We start from the raw sequence: 26,699 nt of genomic DNA on the forward strand, positions 1-26,699 counted from the left end.
TGTCAAAGCCAGTCAGCCAATCAGGGGAGAGAGGAGCTGGGCCAGGTCGGGGCTCCTTGTCTGAATGGATACACGGAGCTCTGACTCAGGTTGGGTGCCCCTTGTAGCAAGCTGCTGGCTGAGGGGCACTGGAAGGAGGGAGGGGCTAGGAGCAGCAAAGAGGGACCCGAGAAGAAGAGGATCCGGGCTGCTTTATGCAAAACCAACTGCACAGAGGAGGTAAGTATAACATGTTTGTTATTTTTTTTTTTTTTAAATGAGCCTTTACAATCACTTTAGGTCCTGATAGATCACTTCAGGCTGGCCCCTTTTGCAGGTATAGCTACAGAATGTAAAACTTTGAAAGTAAGGGCCTATACTTTTTAAAATCCAGTAATACACTGACTCTGGCTCTGCACATGCTCAGTTGTTCTCCATTTTAGTTAGTGACGAGTTTGTAGAGGCCAATCTGCTGACAGCCTTTTTCTACCATCTCGCAAGCGCACCACCCGAGTGTGATAGCACTCATTGTACTGAATGGAAGGCAGGTTTCAGGCGCTTTTTAGAGGCTATTTCTAGCGCTTAGACTCCTGAAAACTGCCTTAGTGTGAAAGGGGTCTAAAGGGGAATTAAACCCTCCTATCCTTTACAGCCAAGGAAGATTCTTCTATTTGATTTGCAACTGCCTCGGTGGGGCACATATGATCAGTTATGACACAAGCCATTTGATGGTTTGACAGTTTGGTTGAGGAAACAAGCAAATATGACAGTTATCAATCCTGGCATTCCAGGAATGTAACTTTTTTAAAACTGTTAAATCGATGGGTTTAATTCTGCTTTATGATTTACTTCTGCTCAGGGGCTTTGGGCTTCAGCAAAATGGCAGCCTGCAGCAAGAAGAAACAGGAGCAATACTGGAGGCAATTTATCCACTTGCCTACAGGGCACTTTCACCCCCTTGCTTCCCAGGCCAATTTTCAGCTTTCAGCGCTGTCACACTTTGACACTTGCGCGGTCATGCTTAACTAATCATGTGAAATTTTTATAATTTTCTTCACACAAATAGAGCTTTATTTTGGTGGTATTTAATCACTGCTGGGTTTTTTATTTTTTACTGAAAGAAAAAAAAAAGACCGAAAATTTAGAAGAAAAAAAAGTTTTTCTTAGTTTCTGTCAGTAAATTTTGTAAATAAGTAAGTAATTTTTCTCCTTCACTGGTGGACACTGATAGGCTGCGCTGGTGGACACTGATAGGCTGCGCTGGTGGACACTGATAGGCTGCGCTGATTAGGTGGCACTAATATGCCGCACTGATGGGTGGCACTGGTGGGTATTAATGGGTGGCACTGATTGCTGGTGCTGTATCAGTGCCCTGATTATATGTCTGGATGTTCTCTGTGGGGAAGTGCCGCTGATCCGTTCTCCTCACCACACACTGTCAGTGTGAGGCGATGAGAGCCGATTACCGGCATCTCCATGTTTACATGTAACCGCAAATTTTCAACCCTATCGGGCCTTACCATTAATCTCACAAAATCCATAGGGATTGCCCATCAACATACCGAAAGCAAGTTTTCAAGCACTTAAAATGTCATTTGATTTTCAGTGGTCTCAAACCTCTCTATCATATCTGGGGACTCGCCTTACTCCAAACCTACATACATTATTTCTTAAAAACTACCCCTCTATGATTACCAAAATTAGACAAGCCCTAAAAGTATGGAAGTCTTACCGTTTTTTTTTTTGGGGGGGGGGGCAGAATAACTGCAGCAAAAATTACCATTTTACCCAAACTGTTATATCTTTTCAGAGCTCTTCCCATTAAAATCACTAAAATATTTGTTCTCTCCCTTCAGCAGGATTTAAATGACTTTATATGGGCCAACACTCCCCACCCCCCCCACCCCCCGATTTTCTAAGAAGGTGCTATACTCCTCCACCACCGCTGGAGGCCTGGGCGCCCCAAACCTATGGCATTATTATCTGCCCTCCAGGTTCACACAATTAGCACAGTGGCATATACTCAGATCCAAGGTTCCCTGGGTTAAATTTGAATCTGACTCAATCCACCCCCATTTTCTACCTGGTTTGTTGTGGTCAAAGGGCGTTGCAATCTCCAATTTACAACCCCTAAATTCTTTAGTAGTGCAATCATTCCATCTTTGGAAAAGTTATAACGCCAAATTCGGTCCATCATCCCAAGCTCCTCCAAGCCACATACCTTATTCCAAACAAGGAAATATTCCATTATATACAGATCAAACATTTCTATACATCTCAGTTTAAAAGTGACATACCGTCCAAACAACTTATGTATGAACAGATTTGTTTACACAACCTCAGGGGCAAAGGTCTCATCTCCGAACAATATACTCATTTAAACAATCAGATCTCTTTTGACCCCCGCCCCTGTAGAGTCAAGTGGGATTCGGAATGCTCACTGGAACAGGGTACCTTGAATTGGAATGACTGTATTGACAATCTGAAGAAGGGTACAAGGTCATGTAACATTAGAGAAGCAGCGCTGAAACTTCATACAACTTCAAGATACCAGTTAAAATCCACAACATTTTTCCCGCATGCAATGCACCAGGCACATTCCTCCATCTTTTCTGGGAATGCTCACACATTGCTCCAATTTGGAGAAAGCTTGATTCATTTACCTCTAAAATAACAGATGCTCAACTGTCCCTTACCCCATCACAATGTCTATTATTCGCCCCAATCCCGTAGGTTTCCACTATACAATTGAGACTGATCCATACGATTTGTGTTGTCATCCACTGGGCGATCACGTTTCAATGGAAAACTCAATATGTACCTCTCTCATAAGTTAAATTCTGCATTGACGCCATTAATAGAGTTGAAAAGATGTATCACACACTATACCATACTGTTCCCTACTATGACAAAAAAATGGTCCCCTTGGTCTGAACATTACACTGATTGATAGCTCCCCTTAAGCCACAAGATATTGTTTCCTCCCTTTCATGTTGATGCTACTAAGCAGTTTTGATTTTTTGCTTCCGCTACTCCTGCATTATGGTGGTCCCTGACATCATCACACTGTTCCATACTGAGTTTACTGACTGTATCAAGAGTTTTTATATGGTTATTTTTCTATAAGTTGGATGTCAGCAATGTATACTCTAAGATTTCATACTGTTATTGCAATGTGTTATACTTCTGTACCACCTGTATATTTCTTTAATAAAAGATTGTAAACAAAGAGCCGTGGCCGCGGCTCTTTACAGAGATCAGGGTTGCGTCATGTCCTAGCAACACGGTGCAGCCGTATGAGAGCATCACCGCCCTTCCATCATTCGACAAGCGGTTAAAGCACACACTAATTTTGGTAGCATACTTATTAATGTAGAATGTATATTCCTTGCCAAAGAGCATTATTTTTTGTCAAGATGGGTAAAGTTCTGCTTTAATGTGAACCTAAACTCAAAGCTAATAGTTATAGGGAATATCTAGAAAGTCTAAACAGTAACCTTAAGGCCCCTTTCACACGGGGCAGAGTCCGCCAGCTCAGCGGGAGATTACGCAGTTGATCTCCGATGAGCCAGCGGATGACAGATCCATCTCTGCTCACTGAGCGGGGAGAGACCTGTCAGAACCCCACAGATCTCAGCATGTCCGTTTTCATCAGATCTCATCCGATCCACCAAGACGGATGGCAGGCATATCGCCATATGTCTGCATGGACCGGATGGCAGACAGGTGTCGGCAGACACATCTCCGCTAACACCTGCCTGCTCATAGGAGTGGGTGGCCCGCTCGGATCCACCTAAAAAAGGACAGGAGGATCCGAGGGGGTTAATCGTGTTAAAGGGGCCAAATATGTGTTTTTTTTTTGTTGTTGCCTTAAATTCCTCCTGAAAAATACCAGTGATCTTTCTGGTATGCAAGTGTGTCTAGCTGTATGTCTGCAGGGTGAATCTTAGCCACTTTATGACTTCTAATCTCACAAAATTTGGAGTGAAATTTGATGTCTCTACTGTGATGCTTACTGTTCTTCTTGCTGGAGAAGAGAGTAGGCATCTCCTGCCACCACTAAGATGGCCAACTCCCCACGGGGACACCATGCAGAACAAGGCATGTGGTAATCAGTAATGGGGAAAAGATTAAATGCAGGATGGCCACAGGCAATACTAGTGACTAGTCCTTTGCCCTCTCCTTGCTTCAGGGCTACATTTAAAGCCCAACTCCTGGCAGATGAATGAAAAATATCCCTTGCAGTGAGGCTGTGCCCACATTACAAAGGTTAATAGCTAATTTTGTCTGGGGTGGAGGAGAAACAGATTTACTTGATCCTCCACACCCCGGCAGGGATCCGGCAGTGGACTGTTGCTCATTGTCCCCATGTCCAGAGTTAGGGCTGCGGGGGACCGGTCTAGCTGCGGGGAGGAGTGGGCAATCAGGTTAATATCTCCTTTTATTGTACCCCTAGACATAAACAAGCAATTAACCCCTGCAGTGCAAGTACAGCCCCACTGCAAGGGATTTTTTTTGTATTTGGCCTTTAAATTATATATGTGGTATTGATAGCTTTCTAGAGGTGCCTAGTATACATTTGTAAGACCCCTTTCACACTGGGGTATTTTTCATGCGCTTTTGGGCTAAAAATAGGGCCTATAAAACACCTGCAAAACACCTCCCCTGGAGCCCCAGTGTGAGAGCCAGAGTGCTTTCTCACTGGGGCGGTGCGCTTGCAGGACGTTAGAAAAAGTCCTGCAAGCAGCATCTTTCGGGCGGTGCGGGAGTGGTGTATACAACACTCCTCCACCGCCCCTGCCATTGGAATCAATGGGCACCACTTTGACAGCAGCACTTTGCAGGCGCTTTTAACCCTTTATGTGCCCTCTAGCGGGGGTTAAAAGAGCCCCGCTAGCGGCCGAAAAGCGCCGCTGTTACATCGGTAAAGCGCCACTAAGATTAGCAGCGCTTTACCGCTAACAGTGTGAAAGTAGTCTAAGCATGTTTAACAATTTGATATAGTGACAGGTAAACATTAATACTTGAGCAAACAGACTATGGTCTAGCCATTGTTGATCACTTATTTCCAGGGACCCATTGTTGGTGCTGTATAATAAAACCATGTTTAATGTTTTATAGGTCAATGGAAAAACATTTCCACAGGCTAAATTGTTGTTGGGTCAGATGGGAGCACTTCATCCAGCAAATAGAATTGCAGCTTATATTACACATAGACTGCGACCTAATCTGCTTTATTTGTCTAAAGAAGCCAGTGCCAAAGCAGCTGCTAATAATGCTGTATCAGAATCTTCTACAGCAATTGAAAATTCGAAAGTCCCCACAGATGGACAGAAAACTACTGTTGCTTCACCACAGAGTAAGACTGGTATGTATAAAAAGGAATTCAAGCTTCTGTCAGTTTTTGTAATGAAATAGTAAACAGAACTGAACTAATTTAGCATTTCTTTCTTTTTCACTACAATGGGAATGTATTCTGTATTTTTTTTTTCTTTTATATGTAGTGTTGTATCCACTCAGCAGGTGAAGCTTTAATATTTCTTCAGTCTTAGTTCATTTGTTGTAAAAGACTGTCAAAAGAGCGCACTAGTGACTCTCACCTAATAAGTTAGCAGAGTCCAAGGCTTCAGTTTAGATGAAAGGAGTCTACAGGCAGGCAACTTCTGCAGAGCTGCCTCTTTAGCTAACCCATGATGCTTTAAAAATAATTTGTCGTGTACTAAATGTTAATTTGTAAAATAAAGATTTGTATACATGTAGTTTTAAAAATAAAAATCATTAGTTTAAAAACCTGTGCATTGTAATGAATACAACTGGCAGCAAGCCATTATAGTTTCACTTTTATTAATTTTTTTATTTTACTTTCAATTCACTGGGGTGGGGTGAATTTACTAAATTAGGCAAATAGACTGTGCACTTTGCACGTGCAGATGCCTTAATTTTTCTTAGTAAATGTGGTGAAGCTTTACTTTGTGAAGGATACCCAGTCAGATGCAAGGAAAAAAAAAAAAACAGCATTTTGCTTGCTCGTGATTGGATGATAGAAATCAGCAGAGCTTTGCCACATTTACTAAGCTCTGGGGAAAATTAGTGCATCTGCACTTGCAAAGTGCACAGTCTATTTGCTTAGTAAATTTAGTAAATCCACCCCACTGAGTTTTTAGCACATAATGCTGTTCTTCTTTTAGAAGCCCATATTAGCTTAACTTGGTTGTAAACCTCTGAAATGAAAAATAAATCTAAAAGAACACACACCTCAATCCAAAGCATTGAGTGTGATTTCATTCGCCTCTTTCGTCCCTCTGCTATCTGCATTAGTAGCTTCTGACAGGTTATCCGGACACCCTAGAGCAATGATGGCGAACCTTGGCACACCAGATGGTTTGGAACTACAAGTCCTATGATGCGCAACTACACTGCAGAGTGCATGAGCATCATGAGAATGTAGTTCTAAAACATCTGGGGTGCCAAAGTTCGCCATCGCTGCCCTAGAATCTCGGGAGACAGCCCCCTCCAGCACACAGCAGGGGATTGCCAGCCTCAGTTTTGCATGTTTCCCTATGAGACTGTGTGGAATGGGGTAAGTCCTTTCCGTCTACTCAGGTCTCAGATTTCACCACTTACCTCCCTGCTCTATGATGTGCAGTGTGTGACACCAGACTGAGGAGATGGAAAAAAAGCTTTTGTGTTTTAGGAGGCTGTAAAAAGGAGAGGGCTGCAAATAAACAGGCACAACTTATGTAATAGGATTTGTTTTAATCTGTGTCATCTGAGCCTCATCACTTTACTGGGTATATGTAAGGGTTTACAACCATTTTAATAAACTTCCCTTATTAGCTAGCAAAACGTGTTTTAAGGTAGGACACTAGTTGGAAACAATACTTTGCAAGCAGGTCGAGTTTTTTGGAAGAACAAGGGTATAAGCCAAAAGACCTTTACCTGTCCGCAAATACACTTTTGTTACTGACTATTGCGGTGCATTGTGCAGTGTACAGTCCCGGGCCTATTTCTGGCATCTGTAGGATGCTAGGAATGGTGCTGGGATAATGTAGCTTCTGAGCATATGCATAAGGAGGTACATCATCAGTGGCCAAAGCAAAGAGACGCTGGACACAGAAGACGGCAGTGGTGCAGACTCCAACCTTGCATTACGGGAGGAGAGCAGACCTAGAGGTAAGTGTGCTGTAATGTGCAAGCAAGCTTTGCAGACTTACATAATATGGTAAATACTGCCGTGGCCTCCACAAACATAAGGTTCCACTTTTTAAGATGAAAACTTCCTCGGTCCTTTTTAAAAGAACAGTAGACTGACGCTGTCATACGGCTGTCTTAAACAAATTCTTCCTTGGGAGGGTACTAATTAACAAATGTTCTACTTTGCAGTTTTACCATCTACACCCAGTGGTGTCTTCACTCAGGTTGTCACGGGTGAAGATGGAAGTCTAGAAAAGGAAAGTCCTGAAGTCAGATCACCTGAACCCAGTGCTGTGGAGTTGCCAAAGATACATATGCAGTCTTCTCCACTAGTACTTATATCTACTCCAGTATCGTCAAGCAGTGCGGTTACAGTTGTCTCATCTTCTCCTGTGAACATGGTATCAACTACACCGTCATTGTTGTCTGGTGCTGTTTCACCCATTAAAAACCAAGCTGCCACTTTATCTACACCCCTAATACAAGCACCTAAACTAGTAACAGAAGACTCCTCTCTCCCTGTAACTGCAACTTTATCAAATGACACCACCAGCACAGTTAGTTTAACATCGGGTCCTTCTCCTAAGTGTGTGTCAATACCACCTCCAGCTTTAACCAGAGCTCCTTGTCCACCTGTGACTTCAACTGTCCATCCACAAGCCTATCCAGGTACTAATAAAACTCTTGCTGCTTCAGTGGCTTCAAGTTTGGTCGCTTCAGCCAATCTGCCAACAATTGGGTTGGTTGGTTCCCCAACCGGAAGACCTACAGTGACATTAAGAACAGGTAGGATATTTGTATAATCTTGTGTGAGCTGAATATAATTACACACAAATTTCTGTGTTGTAAATATAGTAACTTCAGTGCTGGAACTACTAACGTAGAAAATGCTAATATTGTTGAAGATCAAAATTTAAAGGTTTTGAAAAAGTTATGGATTGTTTAAGATATATGTTTTTAAAGCTGATATTTGGCCAAACCCCTCACCATCTCTGCACATTACCTGCCCCCCTCAGCCCACAACTTCCTAATTGCTAGGTGAAATTTTAAAAGCATTCACTGTAAATGCTAGATTTCTTATCTAAATCCAAGGTCCTGTGACAGGCTGGGCCCAAAGTCTTCTTTCTTCTAGACTGCAGTGTGTGGGGGTCCTTCTTTGAGTGTCCACACCTTTTCCTGATGATGTGAGTGTTTATCATTGGCTGGGTCCTTTTGGAGGGGTCTGCACAGAGACCTGAAAACTTAAAGGACTTTTTCGTGCATGTGTCAATACCCTGTGTATAAATGGCATTTAAAGTTTAACTAGCGTTGTGTCCTTCTGCAGCGGCTCTCTCTCCTCACTTCCTGGTCTCACAGGCTTTGCTGCGGCAGTGAGAGAAATTGGCTCCCATTGCTGTCAATCAAAGCCAGTGACCAGGGAGCTTGAGGTGGGGCCGAGTACCCCTGTCTGTGTCTGTAGACACAGACAACGAGGTTCAAGGGCAAGACTACACAAGTGCCACCATAGGAAGCAGCTTCCTGTGGGGGCACTCGCCAGAGAGGAGGCGCCAGAAACGCCAGGGGATCCAAAGAGAGGAGGTTCAGGCCACTCTGTGCAATTCTATTGCAGAGAGTAAGTATTAACCTGTTGTGTTTTTTTTTTTTTTTTTTTAAATTGCATTTACAATCACTTTAACCGCACCTATAGCATTTATGGTGTGTTAGTGAAGCATTTATAAACTGTTAAGTGGGCACTGGGGAAAGGACAGTTGAAGTTCATGTATCCCAGAATGCACTGGGGAATGGAGAACCAGGACAAAGCAGCTGCCGCCACCTCATGTTAGTACTAAGCAGCCGTGTAGTAACACCATTTTGCTTCTGTGTGCAGGCAAAAGCTTCAAGCCAGCCAGTTATACTGACAGAGCCAGGCAGGGTCAGAGGCATTGAAGCGGAGTTCCAGTCTCCTTGTTTTTTAACAAAAAGCACCCCATGATCTTCTTTGCTAGTGCAATCGAAAGTGTAAACTGTTATCAGTGAGATCACTGATGTGGCTTAACAATGCTTCCGGGATACTACCCTGTATGCACCTCCCAATCTCGTGCCTGCACAGTCGGGATACAGAGCGCCGCACTGTGGATTGCAGAAATAATGCAATGGCAGTGGAGGATTCTTGACTGCCATTGACTCCTGTGATATCAGTGTCATCAATCCCAGGTGTCAATGGAAGTCAGGATATGACGTACATTACCGTGGAGGGAATTTTAAACAAAAACAAGGTAAATAAACAATACAATTTTTTTTTTCTTTAAATAGCCAAAGATTACAGACATGGGTATCGGCTACTAGTGGGGCTGTAAGTGCCAGCAAGGGTGGAACTCCGCTTTAAGATTTATTGCCAGTGGCAAGGCTTTGTGTATCAGCAAAGTGTCGGTGCCAGCAATACCATTACCAGTACAACACCCTCCTCTTTTTTTCCGCTGGGCCATTCTTTTCATGATTATCCTGAACTTGACCAAGCAAGTGTCATTGAGATCAAAGTATATGAATCCATCTTCTAGAGAATTCACAAACATGCCTGCTATCACACTCCAACCTAACCACGCCTCAAAGCAGATCATTTCCTCTACACTTCACTTCCCTGTAAGCACTTTCCACTAGAAAAACACTTTTATGGGCATTTAGCAAGCATTCTTGATTCTGATGATTTAAACACTTTAAAATGCATAAAAAATGCATCGTGCTGTAGGTTAACGAGCGTTTCTTCATTCCTCATAATCAACACATGTGCGAACAAGCCTAGAAGGTAGTTTGAGGGCAAATCCAAAATGTATAGTTCTTCCTGGAACAGGGAAAAATTTCCAGCTGGATTACTTATTCCAGCGACAGAGAAATTTCCTTTTTGTACCTGTGATACCAGGAAGGAAGGTAATTATCTTTTTTTTTCCTTTTTTTTTTTTTTTTTTTTTTTTTTTTACTCTAGCAAAAAAAAAAATCTTTTTTTTTTTTAGATGTGCTTTCGAAGTAAAGAAGTTTAGAAGTAAATTCTCCCACTCTGATGCTGCTTTTCATTTAGCCCATTATAATAAGTAATTATCAAACTATAGCCACTGTAATCCAGCCCAAATCGCATATTACTTGCTGTTTAAAGAAACTTTAAAAAACTTGTTTCCAGGGGTTAGGCAGCGCTATCTTAAGTATTGTTTTCTGAGTCCACGGTAGAGTGTATTTCCGCCCTTACTTGAGCACTTCCTGTACTGTTAACCAAGCCTCCTTCTCAATCCAACGTTTCTATGGCAACTCTGTTTCACTGCTCATAGCTGACTTGTTTTATTTCATAGTATTTACTTGTGCCTATTATCTAGTGTTTGCCTGTGTCAGTCTTATCAGCTTCAGCAATCCTGTCCGATGCCCAAGTTTACACTGCATGTGATGTCACATGGGGTGTAGTATGAAGCTCTGAGTGATTATGCAGTTGCGTGGGATTTCAGAGTTGTGCCGTAGGAAGATCTGATAATAGACAGATAAGTACACAGAGTGTGACGTAAATCAGGGGAGATCTGGGCATGCTCAGTGAAGTCATTCTAAAGAACAAAAAGGATTACAACAATACTAAGCAAGTAAGGAGATTTCTAGTAGTGTTCTTTAGGGTTTTTTATGCTGAATTACATGGGACAAAGTTGCCAGGGAGAGTTTACAACCACTTTAACTTGTGTTAGAGAGGTAAAAAAACACAGACGTAACATGGTTGATATTTGTTGGCCCAGTCACAATGGTAAACAATTCATCCGTCACTTGAATATTTGTAGGCATTTGATTTACTAAAGCCACCTGGCTCCTGAAAATTCTTTACATATTTTAGTAACAAATGTATTCACATTCACTTTTTATAGTCTTTTTTTTGTGTCTATATACAACTTTCCAAAATATAGTCAAATGTAATACTTTGTGACATATCTCCCATTTTTCAGCTAATGTTGTTCTGTTTAAAATTTCAGTAATCTCACCTTCTGTAGCAACACCAAGGGCTACCTTAACCTCAGGACTTGATAAGCGATTGGGTCCTCGACTTCTCCTCATACCAGTATCCAATGGCTCTGCTCCTGTTCGCCCAGTACAGAGTGTGCAGACAAGTCCTGGTCAGAAAATGGTGTTACAACCCATTAAGGGTCCTAATGGAATCAACTTGTTCAGGCACCCAAATGGGCAGATTATCCAGCTTTTGCCATTGCAACAAATTCAGGCTGCTAATGTTCAACAAAACCAGCGAGTTGTTATCCGCAGTCCAGGTAAATAGAAAATAAACCATTCTTTGTGATAAAATGGTGGATTCTTTTGGGCAAATTGCAGTGCTCTTAATGCAGATTCTTTAGTCTTTCTACTCTAAGATAAAAATAACTTTTTTATTTCTTATTCAGTGAAAAACAGAGAAAATTGGGTACGGTCAGGTTATTCTGCCACTTAGTGTCTTAGGAGGATCAACCTTCTTTTTTTTTTTTTTTTTTTTTTTTTTTCATGTTAAATGATTTAACCAGTTTTTTGTTTTGTTTTTTATAATAAATCACAGGGCATCTTCATATCCATTATTATATGGTTATGCTGCCATCTTTGGGTGATTGGACACTAGCAAAAAAAATAAAGACAAGAAATCCTATCCTAGGTATAACCCCCCTCCCAGCTATACAAGGCTTCATTTTATGTTGGGGTCTTAGGTGATGGTCATGTGTGTGCAGTCTCTTCATGGAAATGGCTATTAGTCCCATCTGGGATTATCAAACTTAGACAGGGAAGGGTGCAAGACAGCCTCATCACATAATAAGCTTTGATAGATTAGGCACACATAAAGTGCATCCGGAAAGTATTCACAGCGCTTCCATTTTTCTACTTTTTTTTTTTTTATGCTACAGCCTTATTCCAAAATGAATTAAAATCATTATTTTCCTCACAATACCCCATAATGACAACGTGAAAGAAGTTTTGTTTGAAATCTTTGCAAATTTATTAAAAATAAAAAAGGAAAATGATTACACGTACATAAGTATTTACAGCCTTTGCCGTGACACTCAAAATTGAGCTCAGGTGCATCCTGTTTCCACTGATCATCCTTGCCATGTTTCTACAGCTTGATTGGTGTCCACCTGTGGTAAATTCAGTTTATTGGACACAATTTGGAAAGGCACACAACTATAGAAGGTGCCACAGTTAACAGTGCATGTCAGAGCACAAACTAAGCCATGAAGTCCAAGGAATTGTCTGTAGACATCTAAGACAGGATTGTATCGAGACACAGATCTGGGGAAGGGTATTGAAAAATTCCTGCAGTATTGAAGGTCCCAATGAGCACAGTGGCCTCCATCATCCATAAATGGAAGACGTTTGGAACCACCAGCACACTTCCCACAGTGGGCCACCTGGCCAAACTGAGCGATTGGGGCAGAAGGGCCTTAGTCAGGGAGGAGGTGACCAAGAACCTGATGGTCACCCAGACAGAGTTCCAGCGTTTCTCTGTGAATAGAAGAGAACCTTCCAGAAGAACAACCATCTCTGCAGCACTCCACCAATCAGGCCTGTATGGTAGAGTGGCCAGACAGAAGCCACTCCTCAGTAAAAGTCAAATGACAGCCCGCCTGGAGTTTGTCAAAAGGCACCTGAAGGACTCTCAGACCATGAGAAACTAAATTTTCTGGTCTAATGAAACAAAGATTGAACTCTTTCGCCTGAAAGTCAAGCGTCGTGTCTGGAGGAAACCAGGCACCACACATCACCTGGCCAATACCATCCCTACAGTGAAGTAGGGTGGTATTGCTCTCACTGCTCTTTCTCCTTCCTACTTGTATCAAGTTGCGAGGGATTCTGGGAATGCATTTCAGAGAAAAAAAATCAGGAGGATTTTCTCTCTGATGTAGTACTACTTTTTGCTGTAGTGCTACTCGTGCCTCTTCATGTTTCCAAAAGCAAATGGCAATGTTTGCCCCATCCTGGATCTCAAGAGGGCACACGTTTTTCCAAGTGCTGAAATTTCTTATGGAATAGGTGCGGTTTGTGGTGTCTGGGAGGGAGCAGGGAGATTTCCTGGCATCAGTGGATATCAAGGATGCTTATCTGCATGTTCCAATTTTTTTTCCTCACCAAAGGTTTCTACAGTTTGCAGTGGTTTGTGGCCATGCAGTTGGCCTGGCCACAGTTCCCAGAGTGTTCACCAAAGTCCTGGGGCTCTTGCATAACTTGGGTATTCTTGCTTTAGGGTACCTGACTTGCTTCTGAGAGAGCAATTGGCTTCGCTACTGGAGACCAATGCGTCTCTCACAGCGTACACACAAGAGAAGTTTGGATAGGTTCTGAATTTGCAGAAGTTGGACTTCATTCCAACCCAGAGGTTGCAATATTTAGGTCTCACCCTGGATACTATCCAGGTGGGAGTGATCTGGACAAATTTCTTGCTCTGAGAGCTCAGGAGAACTTGCTAAAGACTCTGACAAATCCCTCAATTAGCTTTTGCATGAGGGTTCTGGGAAACTTGGTAGCCTCTTTCAAGGCAGTGCCCTTTGCCCAGTTTTATTCCTGGCCCCTTCCAGTGGAATGTCTTGGTGGTATGGGACAAGACGACACACTCATTGGATTCCCCAGTCTTGTTACACTTCAGCATGAGACGCTCTGAACTAATGGATCTCCTCACGGATGCTAGAGATGAGAAAATATTTTCTCCCTATGTCCTAGAGGGTACCGACAACGATCGTCACCCTGTTGGACTGGGGTGAAGTTCTGGACTATCTCTCTGTCCAAGGGACTTGGTCAATGCAGGAGAGGTTGTTGCCCATCAACATCCTGGAATTGAGGGTGATTCATCTTGCCCTGTTAACATTGGTTGGTTCAGTTGAAGAGTCTCCCTGTAAGGTTTCAGTCGGATAAATGCCACGGTGGTAGCGTACATGAATCACAAAAGAGGCACCAGAAGTCGGGCTGTTCAGGAGTAAGAGGACCTCATTCTGTTTTGGGTAGAACTTCATATCCCTGCCTTGTTAGCTGTTCACATTCTAGGTGTGGAAAACTGGAAGGAAGATTTTCTCAGCCATCATTAGCTGTCCACAGGGGAGAGTAGGCTCTTCCAACCAAAGGTGTTTGAGGAACTCTGCTGATCGTGGGGAACCCCAGATGTGGATGTTCTGGTGTCCAGATTCAGTGCAAAGCTAGACAGGTTAGTCTCCATGATTAGGGATCCTCGAGTGCTCAGGGCTGAGGCTCTGATGACACAGTGAAACCAGTTCTCCCTAATTCAACCTCATTCTGTTTTGGGTAGAACTTCATATCCCTGCCTTGTTAGCTGTTCACATTCTAGGTGTGACAAACTGGAAGGAAGATTTTCTCAGCCATGATTAGGGATCCTTGAGTGCTCAGGGCTGAGGCTCTGATGACACAGTGAAACCAGTTCTCCCTAATTCATGCCTTCCTGCAGCTTCTATCTCGTCTGCTTCACAGGATTCAAGTGGAAGGAATTCTGGTGATTTTGTTCACCGCAGCTTGGCTCTGGAAAATGTGGTACTCCAACATTGTGGACATAATGGTGAATGACCCTTGGACCCTTCTGAATCGACCTGACCTTCTGTCACATGGTCTAATCTTCCATCCTTCATTACAGTAGCTGGCTTTAACATGGCTATTGAAACCAGGGTCCTGAGAGAAAGGGGAGTCTCTGATTTAGCTATTCCTACTGCTGAATTCTAAGGAGGTGACTTCAAGAAAGCTTTTTATAATAATACTTGGAATTCCTATTCTGCCTGATTTGAGGCTTGCAGATTTCATTCTTATAAGTATGTCGTGGTCAAATCCTGGCATTTCTGCAATCTGAAGTTGATTTGGGACTGGCTTTGAAAACAATCAAGAGTCAGATTTCAGGGGGCATGGCCTGAAGATGCATAGCGTAAGGAGTGCAGAGTGAGAGCTCCGGCTGCCCATTCTTAAAGTTTATCCTTTTGGGGCTAAATCATCCTACCTTTCGGTACACAACACCCGCTCTGCCTAGAGAACCTCCGGGACTCATGTCGCCACCAAAGCACGCTTTGGGAGCTCTGGCAAAGCTTGATCAATACAGTAATGACAAACGGGACACTGCGGAGGGAGGTGGCGCCTCGCTCAGGGGAGGAAGGCCCACCCTCCGGAGACACTGCCCGCATCCTCAAGGCTGTATCCCTCTGCCAGACAACCCTCACTTCCAAAATAGAAGAGGTTACAGTGGACATTTCTCTCATCAGTCAGGACATTCACAAACTGAGGGAGAGAGTGACCGAAACAGAGCACAGGATTGGGCAAGTGGAGGACGACATCCCGCCACTACAGATAACAACCGAACGGCTCCAGTACCAACTCAGTGTCATTCTCAGCAAACAGAATGACATGGAAAACAGACTCCGTCGATGTAACCTCAAGTTCGTGGGGCTACCGGAGAAGTCGGAGGGCTCGGACCCCCCCATGTTCCTGGAAAACCTTTTCATTACCAACTTCGGCAGGGAGGCCTTCTCCTCCACGTTCATGGTGGAACGCGCGCATCCGCCACCAGGAGGGCCCCCCCACGCACCTTCATAGCGAAGCTGCTAAACTACCGGGACACCATTCTCCGCCTCACCCGCGAAAAGGGCAAGATCCCCTTCTGCAGCACGCACATCGCAGTATATCCAGACTTTTCCATGGAGGTCCAGAAAAAAAGGGCACAGGTATGGGAGTGGATATGGGCCACCCCCTTTTGATTCGACTATACTCCTATTTAGTACCACCACGACTATGGCATCCCTTAAGCTAGTAACATGGAACGTGCGGGGTCTGAGAGCCAAGCCCAAGCGATTGGCTGTCCTTTCCCACCTCAAATCCATGCGTGCAGATGTCTCTGTTTTAGTAGAAACCCACATCACAGGCCAAATGCAAATGGCACTCAAGAAACCCTGGGTGGGGTGGGTTTATCAGGCCCCCTACACCAATGCCTCCAGAGGTGTGGCTATCCTCATAGCCAAGTCGGCTCAGTTTCAACTCCATAACCTACAGTCGGATCATCAGGGCCGGTTCCTCTTCCTCCATGCCACCTTCGGTGGACTCGAGATTCTGCTTTTAGCATTCTACATCCCCCCACCGTTTCAGTTTACTGTTCTGAGTGAGGGCGTGACGTTCATGACTCGGCACCCTACAGTGCCTGCCATATGATTAGGGGACTTTAACATGGTTATTAACACCCTCCTTGACAAGTTCCATTTGCCCACATCAACCGAACCCACCTCCACCAGATTTTTCAGGTTCCTCATGGAATTCGCCTTGACAGATACTTGGAGACACAAGTACCCCAACACCACCGCTTACTCCTGTTTCACTCCTTCGCAAACCGCAATGTCCTGCATAGACATGATTATGCATTCTCCCACCCTAATCCCGGACCTCCTTGATGTGGGGTTCGGTGTCCAAATCCTTTCTGATCACTCGCCATACTGGGCTACCATACACCTGCCCTCCATCCCCCGACCCGCATCTGGAGGTTGAACCCGTTCTGGCTCACTGTCCTCACGGATCTGGAGAGTATCCAGTGAGAATTGCTCCATTACTTTCAATCCAACACGGGGTCGGTCTCGGTGGGGATGGTGTGGGAGGCATTTAAACTACATGCCCGCATGATACTCACCACGCGCATAAATAGACACAAGTCCTTCTCCAAGTTTATCCTACAACAAGCCGAGGAAAAACTAAACTCCCTTGAGCAAGTCTTCCTGGCAGACCCATCGGCCTCCAACTCAGCCCAGCTACGCTTACACTCTAAATTTACAGATCACCTGCATTTTGAAAAGGCTAAACGGGGCATTTTTTTCAGTAAACAAAAAAATCTTTAAGGAAGGGGAATGCGCCGGTAAACTCTTGGCATACATGGCTCACTTGGATCATAGCCCTCCAGTGGTGGTAAGGCTCCGCTCGGAGACTGGGGCCATACTCACGGACCCCGTACAGGTGGCCCACAAGTTTAGACGATTTTACTCAGACCTATACACCTCAAAGGCTGGCCGTACCCTTAACGACCTACGACTACTCCTGTGGAATATTGATTTCCCTTCATTTACTGACTCCCAAATAGAACTCCTTGAGGCACCTATTACTGAGGAATGCATAGCGGAGGCAATAGCAAACCGACATCTAAAGCCCCCGGCTCCGATGGCCTCCCCCTGGAATTCTACTCCCAATTCCAAGAAGTCCTCCTCCCCAAGCTACAAACACTCTACTCACATAGTCTGACACACTCCCGCACACTATGGGTGAAGCCCTCGTAGTCCTTATCCTGAAACCGGGAAAAGACCCTCTTTACCCTGAATCATACCGCCCTACCTCTCTCTCTCTTGCAATTAGACGTTAAAATACTAGCTAAGATACTTGCCCTAAGACTCAACAAAGTAATGCTCAGCCTCATACACGCCAACCAAACTGGATTCATGCCCAACAAAAACACTGCATTTAACCTTCGGATGTTTTTTATGAACCTCCAGGCCGCCCACGACAATGTTGGATCTCGGGTGGTGGTCAGCCTGGATGCTCCCAAGGCATTCGATTCAGTCGAATGGAGCTATTTGTGGCAATGCCTCTGCAGATTCGGCTTTGGCCCCAGATTCATCAAATGGCTCCAGCTCCTATACCAGGCTCCCACCGCCCGGATCCAAGTCAATGGTAAAATATCAGACTCTTTCCCTTTGTCCCGAGGTACACATCAGGGATGTCCCATATCCCCCCTGCTATACACACTGGCTGTTGAACCCCTGGCCATCGCCATTAGGGCACACCCCGACATTAAGGGCCTCCGGCGAGTGATCGAGATCCTCGGTCTCTATGTGGACGATATGCTTCTATACTTAGAGGACGCTGGCCCCTCACTGACAGCGGCTCTACAATTAATTCAACAATTTGGCACCTTCTCAGGGCTACAGATCAGTTGGTCCAAATGCCAAATTCCCCCCATAGACGTAACGGCCCCCACAGACGCCCAGGTGGCCCTCCTACTAATAAGGACAAACCATTTTAAATACCTTGGTGTACAGTGCTCACGGTCTTTTAAGATTACATGCACCTAAATTTAGAACCCTTGTACGGTCTCCTCAAAAGTAAGACTCAAGTCTGGGCCAGGCTCCCCTTTGGAGTAATGGGTCGCATTAACCTGGTAAAGATGATCCTCCTCCCCAAATTACTTTACTTATTCTGGCATACTCCCCTTTACATCCCAGCCCTTGTCTTTAGATCTCTGGAATCCATACTCAATACGTTTTGTATGGGGCTCCTCTAGACACAAGTTGTCATGACAGACACTAAACGCCCTGTTCACCTTGGTGGCATGGCCCTCCCTGACCTTGCACTATATTACATAGCTTCCCAGCTGTCACACTTTTTCTATTTCAACCACCAAGATAGGCTTCGCTACTCCACCACGGTGTATACATCTGTTGCTGGAGTGGTGGCCCATCCTTTTCAGATACTTTTCTGTAACCATCGGGGTCTCCCCTGCCTTGATGACAGGCGATGCATGCTGTCCCATCACTGTAAAATATGGCATCTGGCAATGAAAAATACCGAAGCCCCCCCTTACACGCTCATACACCAATATGGGATAACCCCCAACTCTCTGAATTGATGACCATCCCCGATCACAACATATGGGTCGCCAGGGGCATCATATACCTCTCCCAAGTTATATCAGACGGCACAGTTAGATCATTTCAGGCCCTCAAGGAAGAATTTTCCCTCCCCAACCATATGCTTTTCCAATACCTCCAGGTACGACACGCCCTCCAAACCCAGTTTGGTGCCTCTATCCCCAGGCTAGAGACTGTGACCCTGGTAGACATGGTCCTGGGAAATGATCCCAAGAAACTCATCTCTACTCTATACAATCAGCTTCTCACACCCTCGGCCCACGCCTATCGATTGAAAACTACATGGGAATCCGACCTGGGGGAGCTTGACGATGAGGAATGGCAATACTAGAGTCCTGTAAAAAAAATGTCCCCTAAATTATCAAATAGACTCACGCACCTCTACATCCATCACAGGTCATACATTACCCCCTCACGCCTCTCAAAATACAAATCGAGCGTTGTCTCAGTTTGCCCTAGGTGTGGCAACCCTGACAGTACCTTCTACCACCTGATATGGTACCCCCCCCTTCAGCAATACTGGACACAAATCGTAAAATTCCTTCATGACATTATTGGCTCCCCTTTGACACTCTGCCCACGCCAATGTTTACTCGGCCTCCTCCCCATTTCAGAGGAAGAGAAATACTTAGCCACCTTTCTACAAGAAGCCCTTTTCACGGCCCACATGCAGATAGCCCAACTTTGGCTCAGAGCCTCCTCCCCTACTATCCAGCAATGGAAAAGGACAGTGAACATCACCCTCCCTTATAAAAAGGTTCTATACCTCCACCGTGGTTGCCCAGGCAAATACAATAAAATCTGGGACAGATGGGTAGATGACTCCTCCACCTGTGAAAATTAGGAGTATCTCCCTCTCCCTGCATTAGGGCTTGGACCATACTATACGCCCCCGATCCCTTACTCACCCTCAGACAGTAGGATATACTGACTACACTAAATGACGCCGCCTCTGTCCCCTGCCATCCCGATGTGGCGAGTTGTCACGTACAAGCCCTACCTTTACTAATTATAAACTTGAAATGCTATGGTTACAAGCAAATGACAATGACTGGGATTATCTCAGCTGCAGATGTGATTTGTCAGACATTTAATCCTGTGTTAGGTGCCTGTTGCACCCGTTTAATGTATGTAAACTCCGTACTGAATATTATGCTCAATAAACTTTATTTTAATTTAAAAAAAAAGTCAGATTTCAGCCTTGGGGATCCATTTTCAGAGACTGCTTCTCATTCCTTAGTGCATGCCTTTGTACAAGGCTTAACGCGTATTGTTCCACTAGTTAAGACACAGACTCTGTAGGACTTCAACTTGATATTTTCTGTTTTAAAGAAATCTCCATTTAAACCCATAAGGGATATTCCATTAGTCCTTGTGACACCATTATTTTTCTGATTGCTATTCAGCTCGGAAAGTTTCATAATTGGCTGCTCCTACCTGTAAGGAACCATTCTGTTCCTCCGCCGGGACACGATGGTTCTATGGCCTCAGCTGTCTTTGTTACCTAAGGTGATTTCTTTGTTCCGTCTCACCAAGGACATTAGGTTGCCTTCTTTCTGTCCTAAATCATAGAAGCCCGGGGACAAGGTTTTTCACATCTTGAATTTTTGTGCTACCTAAATTCGACTTCTGAACTTTGTCAGTCTGATTTCCTCTTTGTGTTTCCTGAAGGTCCAAGGAAGGATCACGCAAGCTCCAAATCTACCAGTGGATCTATCACTTTATTTCTCAAGCTTACGATCTAAAGTTCCACAGTTTTCAGTGATGGTTAATTCTACCAGGAGTGTTGGTGCTTCCTAATCTATTCATCATCAGGCTTTGGGACTTTGCTATTGTAATGGATATGAAGATACCTTGAATCCTGGGATGCAGGATAAAGAAAAGGGGATTATTGGATTACCGTTAAAATCCTTTTCTTTGAGTACATTGCAGGACACCGCTCTTCCTTTATGGTTCATGGCTTGCTACAAAAAAATGAAGCCCTGCCTAACTGAACTGGGAGGGGTTCTGTCTAGGAGGGGATTTCCTGTCTTTTTTTTTTTCTTGCCTCGGTCCAACCATCTAAAGGTAGAAGCATAAACCTGCCTTAATAGATGAATATATTGTGTCCTGTGATGTACTCCAAGTAAAGCACTTTACAGGTAAGCCAAAAATCCTTTTTTTTTTTCCTTCTTTTCTGTGCTGCCTTTCTTTGTTGCTTTTTATTTTATTTTATGCACTGCTCGTTCATCAACTTCAATAAAGTTTCCTCACTACATTGCTCCTTGAGAAGACTCTATATGGAAACTCTCTGGAAGGGCATTTCCTCAGCCTAGCTTTTGAGGCTGAACTCAGACCTCACTGGACAGATGTACAGGGCTAGGCTGGAATGTGACCATTGGGCACTGGGCTCTGCATTGTGGTGCTTTCCAGGCCCGAATTACTAGTTAGGTTAACGTGGATAAGCAGCCATGGCACAACCTTAAGTGTGGACCTGTCTCTTAAGATTCCATAAGAATGGCTGGTCAAGCTTAAGCACTAGGAGCTACTTTTAGTGGCCACACAGTTGTTCCCCATTTTAGATTTCTTGCCACAGCCAGTTCACTATAGTAAGGGTTACTATAGAGGCACGGAGTCATCAGCTGTCACCCACTGGGTCGAATGTTGTAGGTGCTGTTTTTACCCGTCAGAGTAAGAGGAAGTACCATCCCACTGCTGCTTCTGTTATCACGTGACCTCGATCTCCAATTTCTAGTGCATTACCAGTGCCCACTTAGTGACCTGGTCGCCTTTAACTGCTTGGCCCTCATCAGCACCAGCTGCCTTCGGTTTGTGAGGAATTGAGGTCTTGCCTTGCACTTCAGGCCAAGTTACATTACCATAATGCGGGTGCTACATGTCTTAAGAACCAACCAGGGGACAGTCTAGCTGCTACAGATGACCCTTAGTCCCTACAATCTTAGCCCTCTTCATCAGAATCTTCCTCAGGTCTATTGGGTGGGGTCCTCCATGTCCATTAAGGTCTTTTTGACCACATATGCTTGACTGCTTGTGTACACTGATCGCAGAAATCTTCAGTGGGTTTCAGTGCCATCCCTGGCAAAGTCTCTCTTATTCTCCAGAGCCCTCAGAAGTACAGTCCCCTCCCTCCCTGTCTGCAACTTCTAAGAAACGTTGCAGGTCCCAGGAGGCTGCAAGACTATTCACAGGGCGCAGAGAGGTTGGACACTGGCTGTAAAGCCACAAGAAATCGCAGCCAGCTTCCCACAGGTAACATGCCAGGGACCCAAAGATTGCTCAGGTGAGGACTGGGCTGGATTCCTGGACAGGTGACTGTCTAGAGTTTTTGTACTTGCTGACTTTTAGTTTTTGGAAACCTGGCTGAAGCTGCTCTTTAAGCTGTAGGCAGTCCTCAGCAAACTGCTTACACTCTCCCAGTTTAACTATAACAGTTTCCCACCCCTCAATTGGACTGTTTTTGGACATGCAGAAGGTTTAACACCCCTGTGTCCCTTTTTAATGTGCAGGAAAGAGAGGATTTCTGTACTCTCCAAACTCCTTTTCCTGCAGTACTTTAAGGAACAAGGGTCCCACCCCTTTGTGTTTATGATCATGCTGTCAGCACTGCTTTGGTGCAAAACTGAGACATGCTGGTAGAGGGAGGAATTGATTATACCTTGGGCTGGCCCACAGTTTAGATTTTTTGCCAGTGCTCAATCCTCCTGTGAGTGGCAGTATAACACAAAGGTTATTTACTTTCTGTATCCTTCAATTCACTCCAAGAAAAGGATTTTACGGTGAGTACAAAAATTCTATCTTTCGAAACACTACACGGTTTTTAGCTTCTGCAGAAAATAGCACAGTTTTTATTCATCATGCGAACTCTATAAATTGCGTACTTGCTACAACGAAATATGATGTTGTGTTGCACTTTTTTCTTTTTTTTCTTCCTTTTCACCCCTCCATACTTGCTTCAGTTTTGGGATTCTAAAATGATTTGTTATACCAACACTTGATTCCTTTGAACCTACAGATGGGGATCCTGACATCATATGTGAGCATCCTTATTTTAGACCTAATTGAAAGAAAATCATTTACTAAGCTAAAAGAAAAGAAACCTCCATGCTTGATAAATATCCATTCAGATGATTTTCTCATGAATGTAGTATTTGTTGTACCACATCTGTTACCCTATGGGCACTTCAGAATATTTAGATATTTCAAAGCTAACCAAAATACTTTTTTTTTCACCCTAAGGTCCTGCAGTGAGTATTCAACTACCTCTTAAAACCAAGACTGACGATGCCACTCCTGCTTTTGCTACCACTGGGTCATCATCTGTTCCTCCCACACCTGCTCTACAAACGGTCTCTCTTTCTAAGATCAGCCCAGTTAAATCCGGGGTTACAGTAATTCCAACAAGTCCATCTAAAATTGCTACACTACGAATAGGAACACCGCCTAGAGCTAGCAGTGAGGTGTCTCCATCTGCCACCAAAGTTTTGTCGTACGCTAGTAGTGGTTGTGGAGTTATTACATCCACTGGTGTTCCCCTTCGAACAGGAGGCCTACCAATACTAAAGTGCTCAACGACTACTGCCCTAAGCTCCAGCCCACAGGATTCTGCTGCTAAACCCAAAATTATATTGATGACCAGTAAACCTGCAGTGGTGATAGATGCCAATAAATTGACAAATTATTCGTTCTTGAAATCTGCAGTGATTGTTTCGGCGAGTGAGAAAAATGCAGAAAGGGAAAATAGTAAGGAATGCAAAGGAATATCCATCTTGGAAACTGACAATGCTGCTAATATGGTGAAGGATCAAAGTAGACCTAAAGATCCTGTTACTTCTGCGGAGCAGGAGGTTTTGACTCCATCAGTAAAGAAAATGGGAGAAACTGAGGAAATTAGCGCAATCCCATCTCAGATAATGGTTTACGGAAATGAGTCTAAAAAGTCAGATATTGCAAGTAGGGCATTTTTACAAGATACCAATAACCAGGATTCCTTAAGGTCTATACAGAAAAGCTCTGATGGTTCCACAGATAAAGAAGCTGGAAGTCCCTCACAAACAATTATTGTGAATCATGCAGCTGAAAGTGACTGGAATGTTGAAAATACAGTGGCTGAAAATGCCCAGGATCCTAAAAATCCAGCAGCCGAAAATGCCCAAGATCCTGAAAATCCAGCAGCCGAAAATGCCCAAGATCCTGAAAATCCAGCAGTTGAAAATACCCAAGATCCTGAAAATACAGTGTCTGAAAATGACCAGGATCTTGAAAATCCAGCCGCTGAAAGGGACCAGGATCCTGAAAATGCAGCTGCTGAAAGTGACCAGGATCCAAAAAATCCAGAGGCTAAAAGCGCCTGTATTTCTTTGGAACAAGACAATGGACCTCCTGTAGAATCCGCATGTAGTACTGTAGAGGTGCAGACAGAAGATGATTCAGAGGTTAATCAGCAAACACCAAATAAATCTCAGCAGGACAAAGAAGATAAAGACAGGAAAGGTGATGTGGTCACTGATTTTCCAACAATAAATGAGCAAGATGAAAACCTTCCCTCGGATACCGGTTACAATAGTAGCGCACGAGAAAGTGAACAGAATTCACAGAGTGAGGATGAAGTGAGTGCTTTTATTTACAATAAAAAAGTTTCCTAGTTTTAACCATATGCATTGTGAATTCGAATTCCTGACTTAGTGCTGCTTAGTATTTATTTTCTGAAATGTTCTGTATGCAATGGCAAATCCCAAGGCTTAAGACATTAAGACAGTGGGTCCCAGAATTTTTTTATATTAGAAAATCTTCTTGAAAGGTTAATGGGTCAGTCAATTCCATAGTGATGTTTTGTGTGGAAGAGTAAGCCAGCTCTTATTTTCTTTTGTATCTCAGATACTCAGAGGAAGATTTCACTGCTCTAATTGTCTATATTTTCTGTTCACCTGTGCGTTTTGGGTGTTACCGGCCCCCTTTGTGTGTTCCAGCAACACCTATCCTGCAAAATTATGAAATAAAAATTCCAGCGTGGAAAGTGGGACAATTTTATTGTGGCCACAGCTGGTATACAAGCTATGAACTCAAGCAAAATGATCTTACAGATAGAGCCCTAGGAAATAGAAAAGATAAGACAGGTTAACTATGCAGTATCTGCCAAAAACTGAAATACAAATTTTAGGTGGCCCGGGCTGCCTTTTAAAGGTAGTGAACATGGTAGGGATCTTTGTTTCATTATTGCCTGTTAGTAGGTCCACCTTCTTTTTATACAGCCCCCTACAGTAGGATTAGACACTGGCAAACAAAAAACCCTGTAGGCCAGCCCAGGATTAACACCTTCTACTTCCAGCATGGCTTAGTTTTCTGCTAGTGACCTAGGTTGATTGAGCTAAAACTCTGCTGTGTAAAAAAACAAACAAACCTTGGCCCGACTTTTGGAGTGCTGTTGCTGGACTGAACATTGTGTGGATAGCCTGGAAGTGACATTTGGGCACTGGGTTCCACATAGGGTGGTTTCCAAAGTTAGTAGTGAAGTGCTTTTCAGGTCTAGAGCTGCTGACATTGCCCTTAGCACTTTGTCCTGTGTTTCTCTGAAGACTCCCTTTGTGAAAGTGCCAAGCACTGCGAGCTACCTCATGTTTCACTGGTTGTTTTTTATAATTTTCAACGTGGAAGAGGTTAGCACTGTGGGACTAATTGCTGATGTCATCCCCTGGGTAGAGTGTTGTTCACACATGCTCTTTTTTCCATACGGCGTTGAGGAAGCAGCTCCTCACTGGTGATGTTGAGCCTTATGTTGTGCCCACCACCACATGGTCTCATGTCTGATTCTAGACATGTGGGTGCAGTCCCACTGTACTGGGTACCCCCAGCTCACATTCTGCTTACAGTTCTGGGGCTGCTTTAGTGTGCCAATTGATGCCCTCTGCTGGTGAGAATGACTCTGAGTCACTACAGTTTTCACCTGAACGCTTAGACCCCTTTCAAACTAGAGGCGTTTTTCAGGCACTTTAGCGCTAAAAATAGCGCCTGTAAAGCACCTGAAAAAAGCCTCATCTGCAATCCCAGTGTGAAAGCCAGAGAGCTTTCACACTGGGGCACTGCGCTGGCAGGATGGCAAGAAAAGTCCTGCAAACAGATTCTGTGAGGGTCTTTAGGAGCGGTGTATACACTGCTCCTAAAGCGCCCTTGCCCATTGAAATCGGTGGGCAGCACTGCCGAAGCGCCTGTTGCATGCGCTTTTAACCCTTTATTCGGCCACTAGCGGGGGGTAAAATCGCCCCGCTAGCGCCCGAAAAGCACTGCAAAAACGATCCCTTTCACACTGCCAGCGCGCAGGTGTTGGTGGTAAAGCGCTGCTAGTTTTAGCGGCCCTTTACCGTCGACTTCCCGGCGCTGGCAGTGTGTCTTCTACCATTACTCCTGAGTTCAGAGATCATTTCTGCTCCTATTGATGTAGTACGCGCCACTGAAACTTGAGTAACAGGCCGTTGCTTTTACCATTGTCAGTCTCAGTCTTGGGTCCTTTAGAGCAGTGGTTCTCCACCTCAGTTCTCAAGTACTCATATCGGGCCATGTTTTGGGAACTTCCCTTAGATAAAATAGCTTATATCAATACCATGTCATTGATATTGATTTAAAGCCGCTGTCCAAAGTAAAGGAAAATCTGAAAACATGGCCCGTTGGGGGTACTTGAGGACTGAGGTTGAGAACCACTGCTTTAGAGCATCTAAGACCAGAGACTTTTCCAGGTCTTCCTCTGTGCAGATTGCAAACACCCTGACAAAGTGCTTGCTCCCCCCATACCCATGTATCCCTTTGAACAAGTTTTGGGGTCTGAAAATCTGATTTCTTTTTTATAAGGAGGTAAGCAAAAACGCAAAGGAGTGCCTGTGGACATAGTATACTTGA

At 44.2% G+C, this 26,699-nt stretch overlaps 1 protein-coding gene across 2 annotated transcripts in view; it reads left to right on the forward strand.

Moving 5' to 3' along the window:
• Positions 1-26,699, forward strand: part of MGA (MAX dimerization protein MGA) — a 191,213-nt gene that overhangs the window by 97,743 nt on the left and 66,771 nt on the right. For both annotated transcript variants that reach the window (XM_073610788.1, XM_073610787.1), the window contains exons 14-17: positions 5,101-5,347; positions 7,363-7,959; positions 11,148-11,438; positions 23,049-24,418. In XM_073610788.1, the coding sequence (XP_073466889.1) occupies positions 5,101-5,347; positions 7,363-7,959; positions 11,148-11,438; positions 23,049-24,418 (2,505 nt within the window). The remainder of the gene's footprint in view (positions 1-5,100; positions 5,348-7,362; positions 7,960-11,147; positions 11,439-23,048; positions 24,419-26,699) is intronic.

This window comes from Aquarana catesbeiana, linkage group LG13, assembly GCF_042186555.1.
Source record: "Aquarana catesbeiana isolate 2022-GZ linkage group LG13, ASM4218655v1, whole genome shotgun sequence".
NCBI classification, from domain to species: domain Eukaryota; kingdom Metazoa; phylum Chordata; class Amphibia; order Anura; family Ranidae; genus Aquarana; species Aquarana catesbeiana.